The sequence below is a fragment of the Arachis ipaensis genome, chromosome B4, assembly GCF_059453495.1.
Source record: "Arachis ipaensis isolate K30076 ecotype BB chromosome B4, ASM5945349v1, whole genome shotgun sequence".
NCBI classification, from domain to species: domain Eukaryota; kingdom Viridiplantae; phylum Streptophyta; class Magnoliopsida; order Fabales; family Fabaceae; genus Arachis; species Arachis ipaensis.
In genome coordinates, this window is record NC_142439.1 from 147013834 (window position 1) to 147036188 (window position 22355).

General features: G+C 32.9%; 3 protein-coding genes across 6 annotated transcripts; all 3 read right to left on the reverse strand.

The window, feature by feature from the left end:
- Positions 1–29: 29 nt before the first annotated feature.
- On the reverse strand, positions 30–2498 carry LOC107635642 (disease resistance protein RPP13-like). The gene has a single exon (XM_088485889.1). The coding sequence runs from the start codon at positions 2496–2498 to the stop codon at positions 30–32; it is 2469 nt and encodes an 822-aa protein (XP_088342015.1).
- A 4195-nt stretch (positions 2499–6693) lies between these two features.
- Positions 6694–12261, reverse strand: LOC110271387 (DNA repair and recombination protein RAD54-like). 4 transcript variants are annotated; one of them, XR_002362084.2, is made up of 8 exons: positions 12148–12261; positions 11933–11970; positions 11260–11350; positions 7834–8250; positions 7302–7427; positions 7141–7197; positions 6956–7049; positions 6694–6833 (listed from the first exon to the last, which is right to left on the reverse strand). XR_002362084.2 is itself a non-coding variant. In XM_088483322.1 (7 exons), exons 4-7 carry the CDS (start codon positions 7939–7941, stop codon positions 7020–7022), a joined length of 321 nt encoding a protein of 106 aa, XP_088339448.1. In that variant the 5' UTR covers positions 7942–8250; positions 11260–11350; positions 11933–11970; positions 12148–12261; the 3' UTR covers positions 6799–7019. The 4 variants fall into 4 exon arrangements, 1 of the variants encoding a protein (XP_088339448.1); XR_002362083.2 differs by having other exon boundaries at positions 6704–6840; XR_002362082.2 differs by lacking the exon at positions 6694–6833 and adding an exon at positions 6854–6871.
- A 1291-nt stretch (positions 12262–13552) lies between these two features.
- On the reverse strand, positions 13553–22069 carry LOC107635641 (disease resistance protein RPP13). Its single transcript, XM_016339165.3, has 3 exons — positions 21826–22069; positions 21654–21746; positions 13553–16297 (listed from the first exon to the last, which is right to left on the reverse strand). The coding sequence occupies exon 3, from the start codon at positions 16279–16281 to the stop codon at positions 13708–13710; it is 2574 nt and encodes an 857-aa protein (XP_016194651.1). The 5' UTR covers positions 16282–16297; positions 21654–21746; positions 21826–22069; the 3' UTR covers positions 13553–13707.
- Positions 22070–22355: the final 286 nt, after the last annotated feature.

Below are 22355 nucleotides of genomic sequence, written 5' to 3' on the forward strand. Positions count from 1 at the left end.
TGTTGATGATGAATATAACCTCATCACTCTTAGTCAAGGATGTGAGGGGGGTTGCAATATCGAATCTGAGGCATTGCTCCTTCCTCGACTTTCCACCTGCCATCCAGTTGAACGTCCCTCACATGTAGTACTTGAAGCTGTGGGAAGTCACCAGCTACGCAATTAACATCGCCATCTATGGTTCCGTCAACGAGTTTCAAGATTTGCAGGTTGGCTAGCTGTCCCAGGGTCTTTATCATTCTTGCATCCAGCTGAGCAAAGGATATGGTAATCTTGGTAAGACTTGTAGGATACGCATTCGGATCTAATGGAAGCTTCGCGATGCCAAGTAGCTTTAGCGTTCGGAGTTTGTTTAGGCACTGCAAACTGTTCTCTAAGAATTCTTTTTCTGGCAGCTCTATCGCCCCAAACAAAGTTAATTTGGTCAAGTTGGGGAACATGCCCTTGTTTAGGACGCTTGCTGTTCTTGCATTAAGAAAGATTGCATGCAGTGTTTGAAGATTCTCCACCTTTGTTTCTCCGATTTTCATCCTTGACATTGATGCTGGCGCTAAACATACGTATATATGCCTGAGTGACTTGAGTTTCCATATTTTGTTTGGTAGAGTAATAGACTCTTGAATCCATAAGTATAGCGTTTCTAGATTCCAAAGGTTGCATATAGAAGCTAAAACATCATCTCCAATTCTTCTAGAAGATGCTGTAACTTTCAAAAACCTTAGATGGATCAATGTCGTCAATCCACGAGGTGATAAACATAGCCTCACTTGGTTCATGTCCAATACACGAGCCAACTTGAAGCCATTCCACATCTGTTTCCACCCTTCTGATTCATTCTCCCAGAAAGTGCTTTCACCAAACAGAAGCAGAGAGCGTGCAGATGATTGGTTATCTTCGGTTAGCCTCAGTTCTCCTCTATACTGGAGAGACATCCTACGAGAATTACACTTGATAGCATCCAAATTTGTGCACACTTCCATAAATTTATTTTCCCTACTCTCTGAAATGCATAGGTCACGAAGAAGATCATGGACTCGACATGTCTTCACACCCCCATCAGTCCTCCTACTTGCCACTTGCACCAAGCTCCGTTCCACCAGCTTATCTAAATACATGTCAGCAATATCTTCTACTTCTGGTGAATTTGATGGTCCAACTTCTTTTTTCTGAATGAACCCTTCAGCTATCCACAGTTGACACAATCTTCTCACATGGATTTCATAATCTTCAGGATACACTCCCAAATAAAGAAAGCATGGCTTTAATGCTTGGGGAAGGTCATCATAGCTAAGCTTCAGAATATTGGTCACAATTCGATATTCTTCCTCCTGAGCAAGATACCAAGAAACATGATTCTTGATTTTAAGCCATTCTCTTGGTGACCTCTCTTTTTTGGCAACCATACCTGCCAACACAACGATGGCAAGTGGCAAACCTTTACAGGCTTTAGCCATTTCTCTACCAAGAACTTCAAGTTCGTGAGGACATTTTTCTTTGCAAAACACCTTTTTACAGAACAGTTCCCAACTTTGACTTTCATTAAGAAATGGAAGTTCGTAAGTAAAGGTTGCTCTTGTATAGTGAGAAATATCCTTCACACGTGTGGTTATCAATATTCTGCTACCATTGTTGTCATCGGGAAAGGCTCCTTGCAAATCATTCCACACTTGAGTTTCCCAGATGTCATCTAGGACTACCAGGTATTTCTTTCCACTCATGCGTTCTCTGACCTTTCTTTTCATTTTTGCTTGATCAGTTAAATCTTTATACTCCTCTGCAGGTAAATTCAAAAGCTTCAAAAGACTCATTAATAATTCTTGAGCTCTGTAATTGTAGGACACAAAACACCACACACAACACGGGAACATGCTCTTGATCTTGTCGTTGTTGTAGATCTTTCGAGCAAGAGTGGTCTTTCCCAAACCACCCATGCCTGTTATGCAAACAACTCTATGACTCGAATCTCCTCCCTCAAGTTGGCTAATCACCTCATCGGAATCATACACCAGACCTACTACCTCCTCTTCTTCCACATCCCTCCTTCTCGCAATCAACGAGTCTTCTGCAAATTCTTTGTTTCCCGCATGACTTTCAAAATCATCTTGTTGAATGCCATATTTGGACTTGTTTTGATAGATCTCATCGATTCTTCTCTTGATGGTGGTGATCTGATCATTCACCTCATGGAGCATCATCACATGGCCTTTGCTGTGGAAGCACTTGCTCAACATATTTCTGCTTCTTTGTTTATTGGCATTAACGACATAGGTGTCTACCACGTCTTCAGCTTGATATGCTGCATCTTTGATCTGGTTCACCACTTCTTTCACCAATGGATCGTTGCGTTTTCCCTCAGAATTCTTGATGAAAATGTCCATAAACTTCAGTTCATCGCATAGGGACCTGACTTGATCCTTCACACCCGATAGTAACGTCACTTCACTAACAAGCAACCGCGACAAGTTGTCCAAAGCAAAGCTAACAACACTGTCCACCATTTTGCAGTCCTATGGAGAAATTAAAAAGATATTTTGAGTGTTAAGCAAGCGCAAAAGCAAGATCATCCATGAGATAGAAACAAACATATATATGCTGGGTTAAATTTCATTTTTCTTACTTGACATGCATCACAGAACATTTAATAATGTTATTAAATTTATGGTATATTATATGAAATCAGAAAGATAGACACTATCATTTTTTTCTTGTGAAGAACTCTTTAGTTGAGAATTGAGAAATTTTAAAATTACAATTGTGCTACATTGATGTTCACTTGTTTGAGTCTTTTATCTTGTTTTTATAATAAAATTCAGTTTAAATTTTTTAAAAATAATGATAATTCTTATCAAGAGAATAAATTAGCACGTATGAACTCTTTTGTATTTTTTAGAATTTATTTAGTTAATATTAACCTTTTTTTATAAGAGTTAATAGTCAAAATCGTCCCTAAAAGATACCTGATCTTTATTTTGGTTTTCGAAAGACAAAATTAATCGAAATCGTCCTGAAAGATACACGACTTGGTCGCGTTAGTCCTTCCGTCAGTTGGATGATGACGTGGTGGGTTAATGCCACGTGTCACGAGATGATTGGTTGATATGTCACTTGACATGTAAAAAAGTTATTTATAATTAAAATAGTTCTTGAAAGTTCAGACGTAAGTCATTTTCATTCCTAAAATTTTAAAAATTAATCAAATTAGTCCTTATATAATTTTTTTATTTTTTTTAATAATATTAAATTTGAAATATTTTTTTATACTTCTAATTTTAATAGAAATATAATTGACAAACAAAAAATTAGTAATTGTATCTTTTCTTCTTAAAAGTTTTTTTAATAAAATTATCTCTCTCCTTTAATTCTTCTTAAAATCTCTCTTATTCGTTTCTATTTTAAAACCTTTTTTTTACATTATTACATTTTGCTGGAATATATATATACTCAAAATTGAAATGTATGTATTTGTTAACCTAAACAAAGTTATATGCTCAAAATCAAAATTTATGTATGTTAACCTAAACAAAGTTATACCACTATTTTTTTTCTACTATATCTTTTTTTTTTCATTACGGTATTATTTACATATAGGATGTAATGGTAGTGATATTAAAAGAAAAATGATATAATCTATCTCAAACATATGAAACATACAAAAATTTATTATGATTTTTGCACGTAGTACGCTTAAGAATCAACTCGTTTAGCATATATAATAATAATAATAATTAAGCAATAAATTTTCAATATTTTGTAAGTTTGAAATTGAAGCAAAATTTGTTGATCTTCTTGAATTTTGATTTTTAATATCACTACCATTACATCCTATATGTAAGTAATACCGTAATAAAAAAAAGATATAGTAAAAAAAATAGTGGTATAACTTTGTTTAGGTTAACATACATAAATTTTGATTTTGAGCATATAACTTTGTTTAGATTAGCAAATACATATATTTTAATTAATTAATTATATATATATATATATTTGTTCCAACAAAATGTAATAATGTAAGAAAAATGTTTTAGAATAGAAAAGAATAAGAGAGATTTTGAGAAGAATTAAAAGAGAGATAATTTTATTGAAAAAATTTTTAAGAAGAAAATATATCATTACTAATTTTTTATTTGTCAATTATATTTCTATTAAAATTAGTAGTATCAAAAAATATTTTAAATTTAATATTATCAAGAAAAAATAAAATATATATATATAAGAACTAATTTGAATTTTTAAAATTTTAAAGATGAAAATAATTTACATCTAAAATTTCAATGATTATTTTTATTATAAATAACTTTTTTATATGTTAAGTGACACATGGCACCACGTGTCACTGATCTGACACGTGGCACTGATCTGACATGTCAACCAATCATCTTGTGACACATGGTATTAACCCACCACCACTACTAGAAATAGGGCTTTTTCGGACGAATTTTGAGACGAAATTAAAACAAATTTTGAACAAATTAGAGACAAATTTTTTTTTTCAAACAAAATTGGGACGAATTTTTTTTGTCCGAAAAAGCCTTGTTGCTAATTTATATTTTGTCTGAAATTTCGTCCGAAATTTTTTTCAGACGATTTTGTGACAAATTTCGAATAGGTATTTATTTGCTAGATTTCTAACTATTATGATGTATTTTAGACGAATTTTAGACAGATTAGCCAACATGAAAACAATGTATTTCAGACAAATTTCAAACGTAAAAATATTTCATTTTAGACAAATTTCAAACAAAAATATATTTTATTTCAAACAAATTTCTAACGAATTTAGTCAAATATAACAAATTTTTTTCGAACAAATTTTAGACAAATCAAATATTTCTTTTCAATTAAATTTCAGACAAAACAAAAAATTATTTTCGCACAAATTTTCTACAAATTTAATATAATATTTCAAACAATTTTCATACAAAATAATTTACTATTTAATATATAAATATTTTAGAAAATAAATTGTATTCAATCTGCTTTCTATATTAAGACCATCATAATAATTTTTTTCATATTACATCATCCAAATTATAAACACATAATAAAGTCATGAAAAAGTTAATTACCATAAAATAGTTAAAAAATATTTATTATTAAAATACTTGTCCATAAATGTAATCAAACTAAAATAAGAAAAAAAAATACTTAAACTAAAACAAAGGAAGCCTTTAAAAAGGTCAAATATCATGAATAAAATAAGATGTACTAACTAATTCACTTAAAAATTCCTTAATTTAAATAAAAAAAAACATATCCTCCTAACATCAATCACTTTTGTTATCATCTTCATCATCACTAGAGCCTGTCCCAAGCTCATCTGTCTTTTTAGTAGAACCAATTCTTTTTTGTTGAACCTTTAGTTGATGTTCTTGATCTTTTAACTTGTCCTCAGCATCATTCAACTTAACCTTTTGCTCTGACCACTTGAGAATACATAAATCAAAACAAAATATTAAATTCAAAGATATTGACAAATGGTAGAAAAAGAAAAGTGTTAATAAAGTTGAAAGAAAATTACTAACAATGTTAATAGGATCAAGAGTTTGTATTGAATCAACAACTATAGCACGAGGGGAAAGAAGCTTTCTTTAATATGTCCTGAAAACTAAATTAAGATAAAAAAGCATACAAGTATCTAAACTTCACCATACAGTTCTCGCAAATTAAGGCTATAACATAAAATAATCGCTTAATAGGACACAGACAATAACTTCAATAAAAATTCATGTATAAAACAGAAAATAATATAGCAAGAAGAATGTTAGCAGCAAAACTAATCAGAAGAAATCCAGATTTCCACCTCAATACAGTACTTGAATATAAATATATATTTGATTTAATCCTAAGGCGTTCTGCTCTGCTACCAATTTGCTCAAGGCTCTGTCACATGACACAAAACAAAATAAATGCAACCAAATTAGAAAAGGTTAACTGACTCCAAAAATACGATATCCAATAGTCGACGCACGTGTTCAACTGCTTGGGACTCCTCTCTATAATCTTCTGAAATATTTTAAGTGACCACACTAGATTAGACAAAATCACAGATTCTATTCTAGTCATTCCTGACATGAACCCAGCGTGTGCTGCATTATAACAAAATGCTGAATTTAATTAATATTCTTAGAAGATTAACAAATTCTCAAGCTGTTAGTTTAATCCTTTTCAATTTAGCCATAACATAATGCACAACACCAACTCTGTATGTACGTGTTTTTTTTCCAACAAAACCTAAAGTCAAATTTATGTCATTGAATTGGTCTCGAATTATCATCAAGCAAGTTGAGACTTAAATATATACATCAAATGACTAAATTAATTACTAATACTTATTTTAATATCAAAGGGCTAAATTAATATACAACATTTTTGAAGAGCAGACATAATTCAAAATATTTACTAGAAGAATATGCAGAAACAAGCAAATACTTCCCATAACGATAAATATAGAAAAGTTAGAATTTCAATAAAACACTTTTCATCAGGAGGGGAAAAACATTAATTTTTTTTAGGTATTGCTATAGTAATGTCTTTGACAATTTTGCTATAGAAATAACAAACAAGCAAAGGTCTATGAAAAAAGTACCAGGGGGTGACCAGAGAAAATTGCGATTGAAGCAGCCAAAGGAACTGTTTTGTGAATAGCATTGAATGAAGGAAAACAAGAAAAGGACAAAGAAAATTCAGCGTCAGTGTCTCTCCTAGACACCGCAATTTGGAACTTCTTTTGATGGTTGCTGTGTTTTTCATACTTATATGTTGATGGAATCCAAATGAACGATGGAAGTGACAAACAATCCATCACTGGTTTCTCTCTCGCTCAGCCTCTGCTGCTGCAACCTTGGCGAGAGACAGAGATTTAAGTACTTAACTGAAATTTGAATATTATACAAGCAATATTTAGGAAATTCAATACTCCAAGCAGTAAGAAGGAACTAGAAACATAATGCATTACAGTATCATAAAAGTCTGACACTGTTGATAATATTCATTCCATGCATCTTAGTAGTTTCTCAGCCTCAACTTCCACAGAATTCCTCCAAGTCATTCTGCAAAATATGTCCATAAAAGTATAAACATTAATGGTTATTTAGGATTGTAGCCCGAAACACAAAGAGCTACACATGCGTAGAATCTCACCTGCAAAGGAGTTCCTGAAAATAGAATTCTACGTTTACATGGAAGAGCTGCCAATGCCTGATTCAGGAAGTATAGGTGAGAAACTCAGAATCACAGCCATCAAGGTGCCTTGAACAAAAGTCAGAAACATGCCTTTAAACTGGAGAAATTTTGTACAGTACCCTGTTTGTTATCGTCTGATCATTCTTTAGTCTGTGAGCCTCATCACAGATAAGGAGGTCACGAGAGCCACTAGAGCTAAACTTTGACGAATGCATTCGGAATGTCTCATACAAAACAATGAGCACCTGTAAATTTTGGTAATGAGTACATATGTAGTTTAAGCTATACAGGCACGCACAGCTAAAAATATGTCCATTGCTATATAATGAATAAAAGAAAATACTTTACTGAGTGGGGAAAAAAACACTATACACCACCACAAGGCACACAACACCACTTGGATATTTGAAGAAAAAACCCCTGCAAAGCATTTGGGTGATCCTCCACCGGAGATGGTGTTGGAAGCGGAAGAGATTATCACTCATATCCAAAGAGTTAAGAACAAACCCTAACTTTTTTAATAGTACTCTAATTTTATCCTTAGAAAGACCAAAGGACCATTGATAAAAATCCAAGCCATAGTCTGATAACGAGAACCATATTAACAAGCAAATTGACAAAGAAACAAACAAGAATCACATCACTACTCACAAAAAATTGGGACTTGACAGAGCCACAGAGGTCGCACAAAGACGCAAAGTGGCAAGGGTTGGAGGCTGGTGGCGGTGCGAGGTCCGAGACCGGAGGAGGCGGCCACATGCAGGAGGCAGAGCAGTGTGAGCGGGTGAGAGCTATTACCTGTGAACGCGAACCACGAGGGTGGTGGTTGCCTGAGTTGCGAGGTCGGAGGTTGGCTGGAGTGCGACCCGGAAGATCAGCGCCGCGGCAGTGGCCACAAGGCAGAGCAGGTGAGCGAGTTAGGGCTCTCTAATCTGTGAGGGCGAAGAACCAGAGAGGGTAGAGGTCGCCTGAGTTGCAAGGGCGGAAGTTGGCTGGAGTGCAACCCGGAAGATCGATGGTGGCCACAGGTAGGAGAGCAGTGTGACTTTGTGAATGAGTGAAGGCTCTCTGTAAACCGTAAGGAGGCAGGGCAGTTTTTGAGAAGAAGATAAAAATTGAAACAAAAGGGCGGGTTTGAATAAAATTTGGCTTTTTGGCGCAGAGTAGAAAGGTGGTTTTGAAACAACTACATTCTACATATGTTAAAATTTTAAAATTAAATTATATCTAAACTTTACCAACAAATTAAAAAAAAATAAAATTATATCATTAGTATTCAAAAGATAAGTTTTGGAACATTGGTACCTAAAAATAAATATTTAATAAAATTAATTTTAATTTTGATTTTAAATTATTTGAATTTTAAGTTATATTTTTTAATTTTATTATTTAATAATTTTAAAAAATAAATATTTAGTAATATTAAATTTAATATTAATGCTAGCTAAAGGTATTTATAATATATTTAAAAAAAATATTTATAATTATTTAAAAAAGTATGAAAATATGGAATATATATATAAAAGGTGTTTAATTGTATATAAATGTTCTATTTAGTGATAGGTTTCAATTAAGATTAATAAGTAATTTTTTTTTTCAAATTCTTGAAGGTGTTTATATAGTTCCTACTTGCGTAACACAATCATTAATCAATAGATAAATTCATATACGAAGCTATATATATATATAAAATCTTGTTGTAAGAATTGTGGTGAATTCTTCTTTTGAACTATGGTATGTGGATTAATTTGTTAAAGAGGTCTTTTGAAAGAAACTCTATATAAGTAAGTTCTTTTTTTAGTAATTATCATTGTGTGTATTAATGCTCTTTTTTTTTTTTATAAAAATCAGTTTGTTAAAAATCAATTTTTATGGTTTAATTAAACTGATATCTAATTTTACTGCAATAATATTAAAACTAAGCGTTTTTTCAATTGTTATATGAAAAAGTAGTTGAGTTCCGTTTTTATATATTCGACCTCTTAGTAGGTCAGGTAGAGCGAGGTCTTTGGTGGGCCTTTAAGCTTAATAGATCTGGCTTAGTGTTTTGGGTTAGGCTATGAACATGTATAATAATAAATGAGAAATTAATCAATACGATGATTATTTCTAGGGGTGGCAACACTACCCGAACCCGCGGGTACCCACCCCGCCCCTATCCGCTCGGGGCGGGTAATTACCCGCCCCGCACCGGGGCGGGTTTTAACGGGGCGGGTTCTTGGGCGGGGCGGGGCGGGGTCGGGTTTAGGTTGAACCCGCCCCTACCCGCCCCGGTATATATAATATATATGTAAATATATATATTTTTAATATATAATATACGTAACATATATAAAATAATTAGTAAAATGATTAATAATATTATATTATATATAAATTTTTACTTTAATTTATATTATGTATGTAAATGGTGGTTATATAATTTTTAAAATTTAATTTTATTTGTTGGATTTAATAATTATAGGGGCGGGTAGGGGCGGGGCGGGTACCCGCAGGGGCGGGTTAGGGTTTAACATTTTACAACCCGCGGGTAGGGCGGGGCGGGTTTAATGCGGATTTTCTGTAGGGCGGGGCGGGGTCGGGTAGAGCAAAAACCCGCCCCTACCCGCCCCGTTGCCACCCCTAATTATTTCATATTTTGATCAAGAAGTTTTGGAATTAAGTTTTAGAAACAAAAAGTGTATTCTTTTATAAGTTATATATAATTAAGGTTATTTTAGGGAAAAGAAACTTTATTTGAAATAGTAAAAATATTTGGGATAAATCATAGACCAATTTAAAATATAAACATTATTTTTATACTAAATGTTATAATTTTTCAATAAACATATGAAATCCGTTTGAAAACTGATGCACTTTCATACGAAATTTACAAATGATGCTATTTTTGTCCTAAATTTGTGCGAAAAAATTTTGCCTATTTCAAGGGGTTAGCTATAGTAAAAACATTTAAGACTAATTATAGACAAATTTGGGATAGAATTAACAATTTTCAAAATGCGTCCAAAATCTGTCTAAAGTTATTCAGATGAAATACAGACGAATTATAGCTTTTGTCCGAAATGTGTTACTAATCTGTATGAAAATTTTGGCGCCATCCAAAAAAAATTTGGCGCCAAAATTTGGGACAAAATTTAGACAAATTTAGGACAAAATATATTATTCCAATGCCTCCACTAAAAATTGTTCAACATTTGTCTCAAATTTATCCGAAATAAAAAAGTCATTCAGACGGAATAAATTTCGTTTGAAATTTTCGTCCGAAAAAATCCTATTTCTAGTAGTGCACGTTATCATGCCACATGGTACTTAACGTGATACGTCATCATCCAATTGATAGAAGGACTAACGTTACTAAATCGTATATTTTTTGGGAACAATTTTAATTAATTTTATCTTTCAAAGATCAAAATAAAGATTAGAGTAGCTTTCAAAATTGACTATTAACTCCTTTTTATAATCTATCGTCATTAAAAAATATTATGTCATTAAAAACAAAATCTTTCGTGGCACAATAAAATGAAAGTAAATGTCTAAAAATAATGGTGGAACTATTTAAAATTTTTTTAATACATATAAGTATAATATTTGGAGGTTATAGTAGAAGCCATAACTTTTTTTTTAATGTATTAGTTTCCTTATTTTGTACTTTTTAATTATTATTAAAATAAATGAATAATTTTAAATATATAATTATAAATATTATATATAAAATTATAAATATTAAATTAAATAAAATAACTTTATATTATTGATTTATTATCTTTCTCACATTACTCTATTATAAATAGATAAATAGATCATATGCATGCTACATTATTCATTATCATTGTTATTAATTATCAATGAGTGTTAGGGCTATCAAATTTTATGATTTATAATCATTAATTAATTATTATTGATATTTTTAATAATGTGAAATTTTATTCAATAATATAAAATTACTCATCACTTTTTTTTTACCGACTAATTATTGACCAAATTTTAATATTATTATTATTTCATGAAACAGATATATGTATATATTGAGAATCTGGCAGTGACACAGAGAATATAAAAGAAATAAATGTGTCTCACCTTGATTAAAAAATCTAAAATCAACTTCAACAGCAGGTGGTGTGCCAAGAGGCAAGAGATTATTCCTGTGATCCTATTAGGCAGTTAGAACCTACACAGAACAAGTGGGGGAGAAAAAAAAAAGGTTAAATAAGTGCGTAAAGATTCTGTTAATATAATTTAATTGATTAAAATTTATATGTATTTATTTTTATTTAAAGTTGATAATTTTTAATTATTAATTTTATATTAAAATATCTACATGTGAATTTAACTCGATTTATAATTTTTATTGAGATGCATTGAATTATCTTTCATCAATGTTGTTTAAATAATCTCTTCCTCGCTCATCAATTTCTTTAGAATCTAACAGTGTGTATGTAGTACTCGCTCAATCATTAAAAATAAGTCATGCTAGATAATAAATTAATGGTAACGATTTATATATTTTTAATAATGAGTATATATGAATAAATTAGAAATGATATAATATGTTATTTAAAATATAAATAAAAAATAGAAGAAATAATGTACTGTAAACAAAGATTCATTAATTAGGGGGTGGAACCGTGGAACTATAGGCTAAAATCAAAGGAGCCGTAGATTTCATATACCAAGGAAGTGAAGCTAAAATAAAGATAATTATATTGGTGAATCTATATATAGTTTATTCGGTAACATAAATTAAACTTACATTGACTTGAAAAGATGTTCCTTTGTATATAAGAGCTCCTACCAAAGCAACAATGCCATGATGATGTGTGCAACAACAAATTAAATAACTTAATTAATCCAATGTGTGAAAGAACAAACATTCACTAGATAGACAACCGAAATTAGAAGGGGAAAAATCACTAATTAAATGATGTTAAGTATTCATAACCGTGCCCTAAAGTTGAGATAATGTACCTTAATAAATATTATCCAAGCAATATAATAATTTGATAAATTCCTTTGCTTCCTTTGTGGAAAAAGTTGAAATAGGATCGGTTTGGGTAGTAGCTAGATTGAGCAGCACCAGCCACACCAAAGTGAGGAAATTATATAATAAAAAGCAAGTATATATAGTAAATTAAATAATTGCCATAAGGTGCCTTAAGTCATATATAGTCCAAAGAATCTCTGGGCTTTGAGCAATGCATGCGTTTGTCACAATATAAAGTAATAAATAAATAAAGGGCCAAAAGATAGATACATAAGCATCTTATTCTTGCCGTATGAACATTTGTGCAAGTATATGTATATATATGTAAGCAAGCTAAGTATCAAATATAATTGAAGTTATTCCGATCCCTAAAATGGGGTAGCAAAAAATATCTAATCTTAACACATACATAAAAGAAAGGAATTATTTAAATCTAAATCAAAGGTTTCCCAGAGGTTAATTAACCATCTTAATTAACTTGCATATAGTAATTGATTATATTATTATACTTAGTGAAGGGTGTATGTGCTTGAGTTATGATTATGGATCATATATTTATAGAGTAGTGTTCTTTAATTTATGGACTAAAGTTCAATACAGAAGATATATACAGGAAAATTGCTTAATGAACCAGTATTAATTCTTGCCGTGAGAATATTTGTGGAAGCGAGAAATCAATGTATCTTTGTGAATTAAGTTGCTTTAATTTGGCAATAAAGCCGTTCTATTCGAGCTTGGAGTATATTGAGAAGTTGGTGATCATTGAATGTAATATTATGTTTTGGAGTATCTGAGTATTGATTCCAAATCACAGCTTCAAATGTTAATTAACTATATCTTATATGGAATTGCTAATGTTTTTGTTTTCTTGTATTCATCATTGTACAAAATGCAAATGAAACTTGATACCCTGTAGTCCGACAATCAAATAAAATAAACACAGAAGAAAAGCATACAAAATTAAATTTGGGCTCTGGCTGTTGATGGAATCCTACGATGCACGGACACTGATACGGACACGGACACGATACGATACGGGACACGCTGACACGCGAATTTTAAAATATTACATGACACGGAGACACGTATATATATAAAATATAAAGTCTTTTTTAGATAAATTGTAATGATATTTTGATATTTTATTGATATTAAAATATAAATTAAAATTTTTAATTATTTTTAATGTCTTATTTTAATTATATCAAGTATTTAAAATATTTTTTTAATAAATAATAATATATATTATATCTAAATTTATTTTAAGAATATATGTTAAGAATAAGACTGGACACACGGATATGTGGTTGTATTTAAGTGTGTCGGACGAGTGTCGTGAGTGTCGTGTTCGAAATGTGTCCGACACGCGGACACGATAACTCAGCGAAGTGTCCAAGCAATAACATTAGTAGTACTACACACATAAACATTAAAGCAACAACATCGTAATAAAACTACATATCCAAGGAAAGATATTAAACGGTAATCAAGACATACAGAAAAACAAAGGTCGAATGTTGATGATGAATATAACCTCATCACTCTTAGTCACGGATGTGAGGAATGTTGCAATATCGAATCTGAGGCATTGCTCCTTTTTCTACTTTCCACCTGCCATCTACCATGTCAGCCCCACACTGTAGTACTCGAAGCTGTGGGAAGTCACCAGCTACGCAATCAACATCGCCATATATGCCTCTGCCACCGAGTTTCAAGATTTGCAGGTTGGCAAGCTGTCCCAGGGTCTTTATTATTCTTGCATCCAGTTGACCAAAGGATATGGTAATCTTGGTAAGACTTGTAGGATACGCATTCCGATCTAATGGAAGTATCGCGATGCCAAGTAGCTTTAGCGTTCGGAGTTTGTTTAGGCACTGCAAACTGTTCTCTAAGAATTCTTTTTCTGGTGCCTCTGGCAGCTCTGTCACCTCTCCACGCAAAGTTAATTTTGTCAAGTTGGGGAACATGCCCTTTTTTAGGACGCTTGCTGTTCTTGCATTAAGACAGATGTTATGCAGTGTTTGAAGATTCTCCACCTTTGTTTCTCCAATTTTCATCTTCGACATTGATGCTCCTCCAGACCATCCTTTAAATATCTTCGTCGCTTCTTCCATTTTCATCCTCTGCATTATTGATTCTATTTGAGTCAATTCTCTAAATATATCATCACAGTTTAAATACACATGCCTGAGTGACTTGAGTTTCCATATTTTGTTTGGTAGAGTAATAGAGTGTTTAATCCATAAGTATAGCGTTTCTAGATTCCAAAGGTTGCATATAGAAGCTAAAACTTCATCTCCAATTGTTCTAGAAGATGCTGTAACTTTCAAAAACCTTAGATGGATCAATGTCGTCAATCCACGAGGTGATAAACATAGCCTCACTTGGTTCATGTCCAATACACGAGCCAACTTGAAGCCATTCTTTATCTGTTTCCACCCTTCTGATTCATTCTCCCAGTAAGTGTTTTCACCAAACAGAAGCAGAGAGCGTGCAGATGATTGGTTATCTTCGGTTAGCCTCAGTTCTCCTCTATACTGGAGAGACATCCTACGAGAATTACACTTAATAGCATCCAAATTTGTGCACACTTCCATAAATTTATTTTCCCTACTCTCTGAAATGCATAGGTCACGAAGAAGATCATGGACTCGACATGTCTTCACACCACCATCAGTCCTCCTACTTGCCACTTGCACCAAGCTCCGTTCCACCAGCTTATCTAAATACATGTCAGCAATATCTTCTACTTCTGGTGAATTTGATGGTCCAACTTCTTTTTTCTGAATGAACCCTTCAGCTATCCACAGTTGACACAATCTTCTCACATTGATTTCATAATCTTCAGGATACACTCCCAAATAAAGAAAGCATGGCTTTAATGTTTGAGGAAGGTCATCATAGCTAAGCTTCAGAATATTGGTCACAATTCGATATTCTTCCTCCTGAACAAGATACCAAGAAACATTATTCTTGATTTTAAGCCATTCTCTTGGTGACCTCTCTTTTTTGGCAACCATACCGGCTAACACAATGATGGCAAGTGGCAAACCTTTACAAGCATTAGCCATTTCTTTTCCAGGAAGTTCAAGTTCATGAGGACATTTTTCTTTACCAAACACCTTTTTACAGAATAATTCCCAACTTTTACTTTCGTCAAGAAATGGAAGTTCGTAAGTGAAGATTGCTCTTGTATAATGAGAGATATCTTCAATACGTGTGGTTATCAATATTCTACTACCATTGTTTTCATCAGGAAAGGCTTCTTGCAACTCGTCCCACACTTGAATATTCCAGATGTCGTCTAGGATTACCAGGTATTTTTTTCCACTCATGCATTCTCTGACTTTTCTTTTCATTTTCTCTTTATCATTTAAATCTTTATACTCCTCTGAGGATAACCCCAAAAGCTTCAAAAGGCTCAGTAGTAATTCTTGTGCTCTGTAATGGTTGGACACAAAACCCCACACATGACACGGGAACATGCTCTTGATCTTCTTGTTGTTGTAGATCTTTCGAGCAAGAGTGGTCTTTCCCAAGCCACCCATGCCTAATATGCAAACAACTCTACGACTCGAATCTCCTCTTCTGGCGAGGTGGTTAATCACCTCATCAGAGTCATGCACCAAGCCTACTACCTCCTCTTCTTCCACATTCCTCCTTTTCGCAATCAATGAGTCTTTTGCAAATTCTTTGTTTCCATTATGACTTTCAAAATCACCTTGTTGGATGCCATATTTAGACTTGTTTTGATAAATCTCATCGATCCTTCTTTTGATGCTGTTAATCTGATCACTCACCTCATGGAACATCATCACATGGTCTTTGCTGTGGAAGAACTTCCCCAACATGTTTCTGCTTCTTTGATTGTTGACATTGACGACATAGGTGTCTACTACATCTTCAGCTTGGTATGCTACATTTCTGATTTGGTTCACCACTTCTTTCACAAATGGATCCTCACGCTTTCCTTCAGAACTCTTGATAAAGATGTTCATGAACTTCAGTTCATCATTTAGGGACCTGATTTGATCTTTTACGCTAGAAAGCAAAGTCACTTCACTAACAAGCAGCCGTGACAAGTTGTCCAGTGCAAAGTTAACAACACTATCAATCATTTTTTATTTTCGGATCCTATGAAAAAATTAAAGGAAGATTGTTAATTAAGTGTATTAAGAAAGAAAGTAAGATCATCCATAAGAAAAAAAATGAATAAAATATAAATATTAGATAGAAACAAACATACATATATGATGGGTTAATCATAATTGATAATCAATGTCATTCAATCTCATTTTTTTACTTGACATGAAAATAAATTAATCAGATAATGAGATAATACTTAATAACAAGAACATACAATATTGTGAAATTTATAGTATTTTATATATCAAATTAAAAGAATTTAGAAACAATTTTTTTTAAAAAATAAATATTTTATATAAATTAAATATCTTATTTATTATTTACTTTTAATTAACATTAGGATAAAACCTTCAACAACAAAAAACGACACAAAAACTATTTTAAAGAAAATAATGTGCACTTTATGATAAAAACAAAGGGTAAATTACCAGAATAAACCAATTGAAACCCAAAATTATCCAGATCTTCCAAATCAAACATGACTACTGAATGTCCCAAGATCCATTTCTATATAAATCAAATCTATTAAATTCGATTTACGAAACCAATACTAAATCGAATTTATTAAATTTGAATTGCATACAAATTGACATATATTTATAAATCGAAACAAATAACTTCGATTTGTACATACATGTAAATCGAAACAAAGAGATTCGATTTATATTTGTTAGGAAATCGAATCTATTACATTCGATTTATACACGTGAACAGATGCCATGGTAAATTGAAGCCAACAGTTTCGATTTAGTATGATGATTTAATTCGAAACCATTAGTTGTGTTTATTAAATATAATAATTTTTAGTTTAATTTATCAAAAATAAATACTAAAAGTTTATTTAAAATTATCTTTTAAAAACTAATTTAATAAATTATTTAACAATATAATTTCTTCCTTATAACTCCGCCTATGTTACACTTGCGGTATATAGCCGGTCCCAAGCCCAGATAAAGGAGGAGGGTTGTGTTAGGTCTTCGACAACCAACATAAAAATATAGTCGAACCCCCATGATATGAATCAAAGACATTATTGCGCTAAAGCTAGGTCGTTGCCCGGAAGCAACGCGCTGTATGGCTCGAGTACGGTGTCAAATGAGCAAGAGCCGCTGCATCGGTGCCCGAATATAGTGTTAAATGAGCAAGGATTCTCGCGTTTTCATGAACGGACAAGGGTAAATAAGCTAGTTCACAAAGTAAAAGGTAAAGGTTGGAGCGACAGAAGGTTGAGATTTAGGACATGGAATATAGGCACCCTAATAGGAAAGTCCATGGAGGTGGTGGACACCATGACAAGGAGGAAGATTAACATTATGTGCCTACAAGAAACAAAATGGGTTGGTGCGAAGGCTAGGGAATTTGATACTTCTGGTTTCAAACTTTGGTATATAGGAAAGGTGAAGAATAAGAATGGGGTTGGAATAATTGTGGGTAAGCAGTGAAAGAAGGACGTAGTGGATGTTAAGAGGGTGGGAGATTGGATCATCTCTATCAAACTTGTGGTGGAGGGAGGTGCTTTCCATGTGATTAGCGCCGATGCACCGCAAGTGGGTTCGGACGAACAACACAAGATAATGTTTTGGGAGGATCTAGAGAGTTTGGTTCAAGACATACTTTTGGGAGATAAGATTTTCTTAGGAGGAGATTTAAATGGCCATGTTGGGAGAGAAGTGACTGGATATGTGAATATTCACGGAGGCCATGGTTTCGGGGTGATCAATGCCGAGGGTAAAACTATTTTGGACTTTTCCTCAACCTTTAATCTTCTCATCGCAAATACATATTTTAAAAAGAGAGACGAACATCTTATAACCTATAAGAGTGGCATGACAAGCTCTCAAATTGACTTCTTCTTGTTGAGGAGAGTCGACCGAAAATTTTGCATTAATTGTAAAATTATCCCAGGAGAGAGTTTGACAACACAACATAGGGTGCTCGTCATGGATTTACGCGTTGAGCAAAAGTTGAGGAAAAGACATCATACGAAGAACCCAAGGACGAGGTGGTGGCAGATGAAAGGTGAGGAACAAAGAAGATTCCTAAGACGGGTAGGAGAAGCGGCAAAGTAGGATGGGAATGAAAGCGCGAAAGAGATGTGGAGGGAGATGGCAGAAGTTATTAGAAGAACAGCAAAAGAAAGCTTTGGTGAATCTAAAAGAATAGGACCAAGAGACAAGGAGTCATGGTGGTGGAATGCGAGTGTACAAGATAAGATAAAGATAAAAAGGGAGTGCTTTAAAGAGTGGTCTCTATGCCGCAACGCAGATAACTGGAAAAAATATAAGGCGGCTAAGAAAGAGACAAAAGTGGCTGTAAGTGAAGTAAGAACAAGAGTATATGAGGGCCTCTACTAGTCTTTGGGCACGAAAGAAGGAGAAAAATGTATATATAGAATCGCAAAGAGCCGTGAAAGAAGAACGAGAGATTTGGATCAAGTTAAGTGCATAAAGGATAAGGATGGAGATGTGTTGGTTCAAGAGGAGAAGATTAATGAAAGGTGGAAGAGCTACTTCTACGAGTTATTTAATGAGGGACAGAAGACTTTTCCAAGCCTTGGTCGATTACGCACAAGGGAAGAAGATCAAAACTTTGACTACTATCGGAGGATCCGAGACTTCGAGGTAAAAGAGGCTCTAAAGCAGATGAAAAATGGCAGGGCAGTAGGACCTGATAATATCCCGATTGAGGTTTGGAAGGGTCTTGGAGAAAAAGGCATCAACTGGTTAACCAAGCTTTTTAATGAGATTTTAAGGGGGATATACAAAGTTGCGGAAACTATAGAGGGATCAAGCTTATGAGTCATACCATGAAGTTATGGGAAATGGTGATAGAATGGAGGTTGAGAAAAGAGACACAAGTAACAGAGAACCAATTTGGATTTATGCTAGGCAGATCTACCACTGAAGCGATATACCTTTTAAGAAGGATGATGAAGAGGTATCGTAGTAATAAAAAGGGATCTACATATGGTGTTTATTGATTTGGAAAAAGCGTATGATAGAGTACCAAGGGAGGTCTTATGGAAGGTTTTAGAAAAGAGGAGAGTAAGGATCGCATATATTCGTGCAATTAAAGACATGTATGATGGGGCCACAACTAGTGTGAAGACTCAAGGTGGTGTGACAGAGGAATTTTCTATTGGTATAGGATTACACCAGGGATCATCCTTAAGTCCATACCTTTTCACATTAGTCTTGGAAGTACTCACAGAGCACATCCAAGATCCTGTGCCATGGTGTATGCTTTTTGCCGATGATATTGTCCTTATGGGAGAGTCAAGGGAAGACCTAAATAAGAAGTTGGAGTTATGGAGAGAAGCTCTAGAAGTGTATGGTTTGCGCATAAGCCGTAGCAAGACGAAATATATGGAATGTAAGTTCAGTTTGAGAAGGGAAAACCCTAATATAGAGGTGAAGATTGGAGAAAACAGCCTACGAAAAGTTAAAAGTTTTAAGTATCTTGGGTGCATCATACAGGATAATGGAGAGATTGAACATGATGTAAATCATAGGATCCAAGCAGGTTGGTCAAAATGGCGGAGTGCATCTGGTTTTATATGCGACAAAAAAGTGCCTTTAAAACTTAAAGGTAAATTCTATCGCACCGCTATAAGATCGGCTATGCTTTATGGTACGGAGTGTTGGGCAGCTAAAGGGGAGCATGAACATAAGCTGAGTGTGGCAGAGATGAAAATGTTGAGATGGATGAGTGGTCATACGCGATTGGATAAAATAAGGAACGAAGATATAAGGGAGAGAGTTGGAGTAGCACCCATTGTGGAAAAGATGGTTGAATCGCGTCTTAGGTGGTTTGGACATGTGAGAAGAAGACCGATAGAACATCCAGTCAGGAGGGTGGATGAGATGGAAGATGGACAAGGGGCGAAAGGCAGAGGAAGACCTAAGAAGACCATCCATGAGGTGGTCAAACGAGATCTATATGTAAACGGTCTCTCTGTAGACATGATACATGATAGAGCACAATGACGTCGTTTGATTCATGTAGCCGACCCCACTTAGTGGGACAAGACTTTGTTGTTGTTGTATAATTTCTTCCTTATAATCTTGAAAGTTATTTTGACTCATTTACAAGCATTTTTTTAAGTAACAAAAAAAAAGGAAGAAAAGAGCTATCAAAATTTGTTCAAGAAAAATGGCATGCCTCTCTTTCTCTCTCATCTATCTTTCTTTTAATTTCAATAGCTTATCTATGAATAAATTTGCAGAAAAATAAAGATTGTTGAATAATTTAGTAATATATAGAAATTGAACGAGTTTGAATTTTGTTAATTTAATAGTTATTATTGAAAATTATCAACATCAATAATAATAATAATAATAATAATAATAATAATAATAATAATAATAAAAAGCAACCGATAACTCTAAGAAGAGGTCATAAGAAAATAACTAAAAGAGTCTTGAAAGATTCACTAGAAAATTGTGTGTGTTCAAGAGAGATACACAGACATAAGGTTTTATTCTTTTGCGCATGCAACTTCGAAGAACCGGTAATCTTGAAGATTTCTTAGTGTAAAACACAACTTCATAGCTACTTTATAATTTTTTTTATTTCCCAGAAGGTAGAAATTTAGATGAAGTCAACCTCATATGAAATTGATAGTTGAGAGTCGTTAGATGAGAATTCAGTCAAATCAATTAAATTATTTAAAGACTCTCAACTATCTCTCAACTATCTGACTACACCTGAATTTATATAATTCGTGGTAATTCAGTCTAGTAAAAATAAAATAAAAAAAAAATGAACGAAGAAAAATAAATAATAGTTATAAGTATGTAGGAGCAATTTGTTGAAGTACTTGTTCTTCTGTTGCTATATGAATCTCTCACTCACACCCTTCTTTTTTTTCCTCTTTATCAATATTTCAGATCTTCTATGTTCGTACATCTATATATGTCATATGCATATCTAAGTTTATGATCTTAATATTACCTTTACAGTAATAATATAATATATTTGCAATAATGGTTCTTCTTTAATCTTTGTATAGCAATCTACATAAACATTTTGAGTAACTAATTGTTAGGCTTCATTTTAAAAAAAAAAAAATCTCTTTCTCTTAAAAGAAAATATAAAAAAAATAATGATAAATCTGAATAGATGAATGAGTTAATTCGTCTTATCTAGATTCTTCTTCATGTCAAATATATGGATCTTTTGAATAGCCATATGCTAACTTAAATCTTGTACTTTGTTTGTTTAAAATACATTTTTTGTCAAATTTTATTAATTAACCACCAACACATCTTTGTTTTAGAAAAAATTCAAGCAAAAAAAAGAAATCAAGTAGTAGCATAGTTATTACATATCCAATTATACTCACCGAACTATGTATAGGTGAAAAATCTTGAAGCACAAGGTGTGTCGATTGTATCTGTATCCTTATTATTCAAATGGAATATATTTCCGAATTTCCCTAAAACAATAAAGAAAGAAAATATGAAGTGAATCAAATCAATCAAACATATGAGAGAAAATAAATGATCAGCACGTACCAGTAATTAAGAGAGAAGGCAGACATAAAAATCTGTGGAAGAAGAGCAAGCAAGACACAGAATGAAACTATGAATAGGGAGGCAACACGATTTCAAGCTAAGAAAGTAAAGTCAACTCACTTAAAAAATTCATTGGTATAAAAGAAATTGAAGGTAATTGTGATATTATAATAGAAATAAAAAGTACTAATTCAATTAAATTATCTATGCACAAGTGGATGATTATAATAGAAATGAAAAGTATAAAAATGTGCATTATTACACCTAAACAAATATACATTATTGTTAAGGTCAACGCATCCCATTAATTAATTATGACATGATTGAGCAGACCCAAGTAGATGCATGTGCAAGTGTTAATTAATTCATAGTGGATTGTTTGCTATGAAGATGATACAACATACATGCTTATTGTAACTGTATGTTTTAGGACTAATTATTGAATTTTATGGTATTTTTTGAGTTTAGGCTTTTAGCTAGACATTCTTTGGCATGCACATTGATTCTTCAAGTTACTGATAAAGTTTGTT

Excerpts from the sequence above, each read along its gene's own strand:
- LOC107635641 (XM_016339165.3), bottom strand. The coding sequence starts at position 16,281 with ATGATTGATAGTGTTGTTAACTTTGCACTGGACAACTTGTCACGGCTG.
- LOC107635642 (XM_088485889.1), bottom strand. The coding sequence starts at position 2,498 with ATGGTGGACAGTGTTGTTAGCTTTGCTTTGGACAACTTGTCGCGGTTG.
- LOC110271387 (XM_088483322.1), bottom strand. The coding sequence starts at position 7,941 with ATGTGGCCGCCTCCTCCGGTCTCGGACCTCGCACCGCCACCAGCCTCC. Across the intron at positions 7,198-7,301 it reads ATCAGACGATAACAAACAGG|GCATTGGCAGCTCTTCCATG; the intron begins GTACTGTACAAA and ends TTCCTGAATCAG. Across the intron at positions 7,050-7,140 it reads TTTCAGGAACTCCTTTGCAG|AATGACTTGGAGGAATTCTG; the intron begins GTGAGATTCTAC and ends CATATTTTGCAG.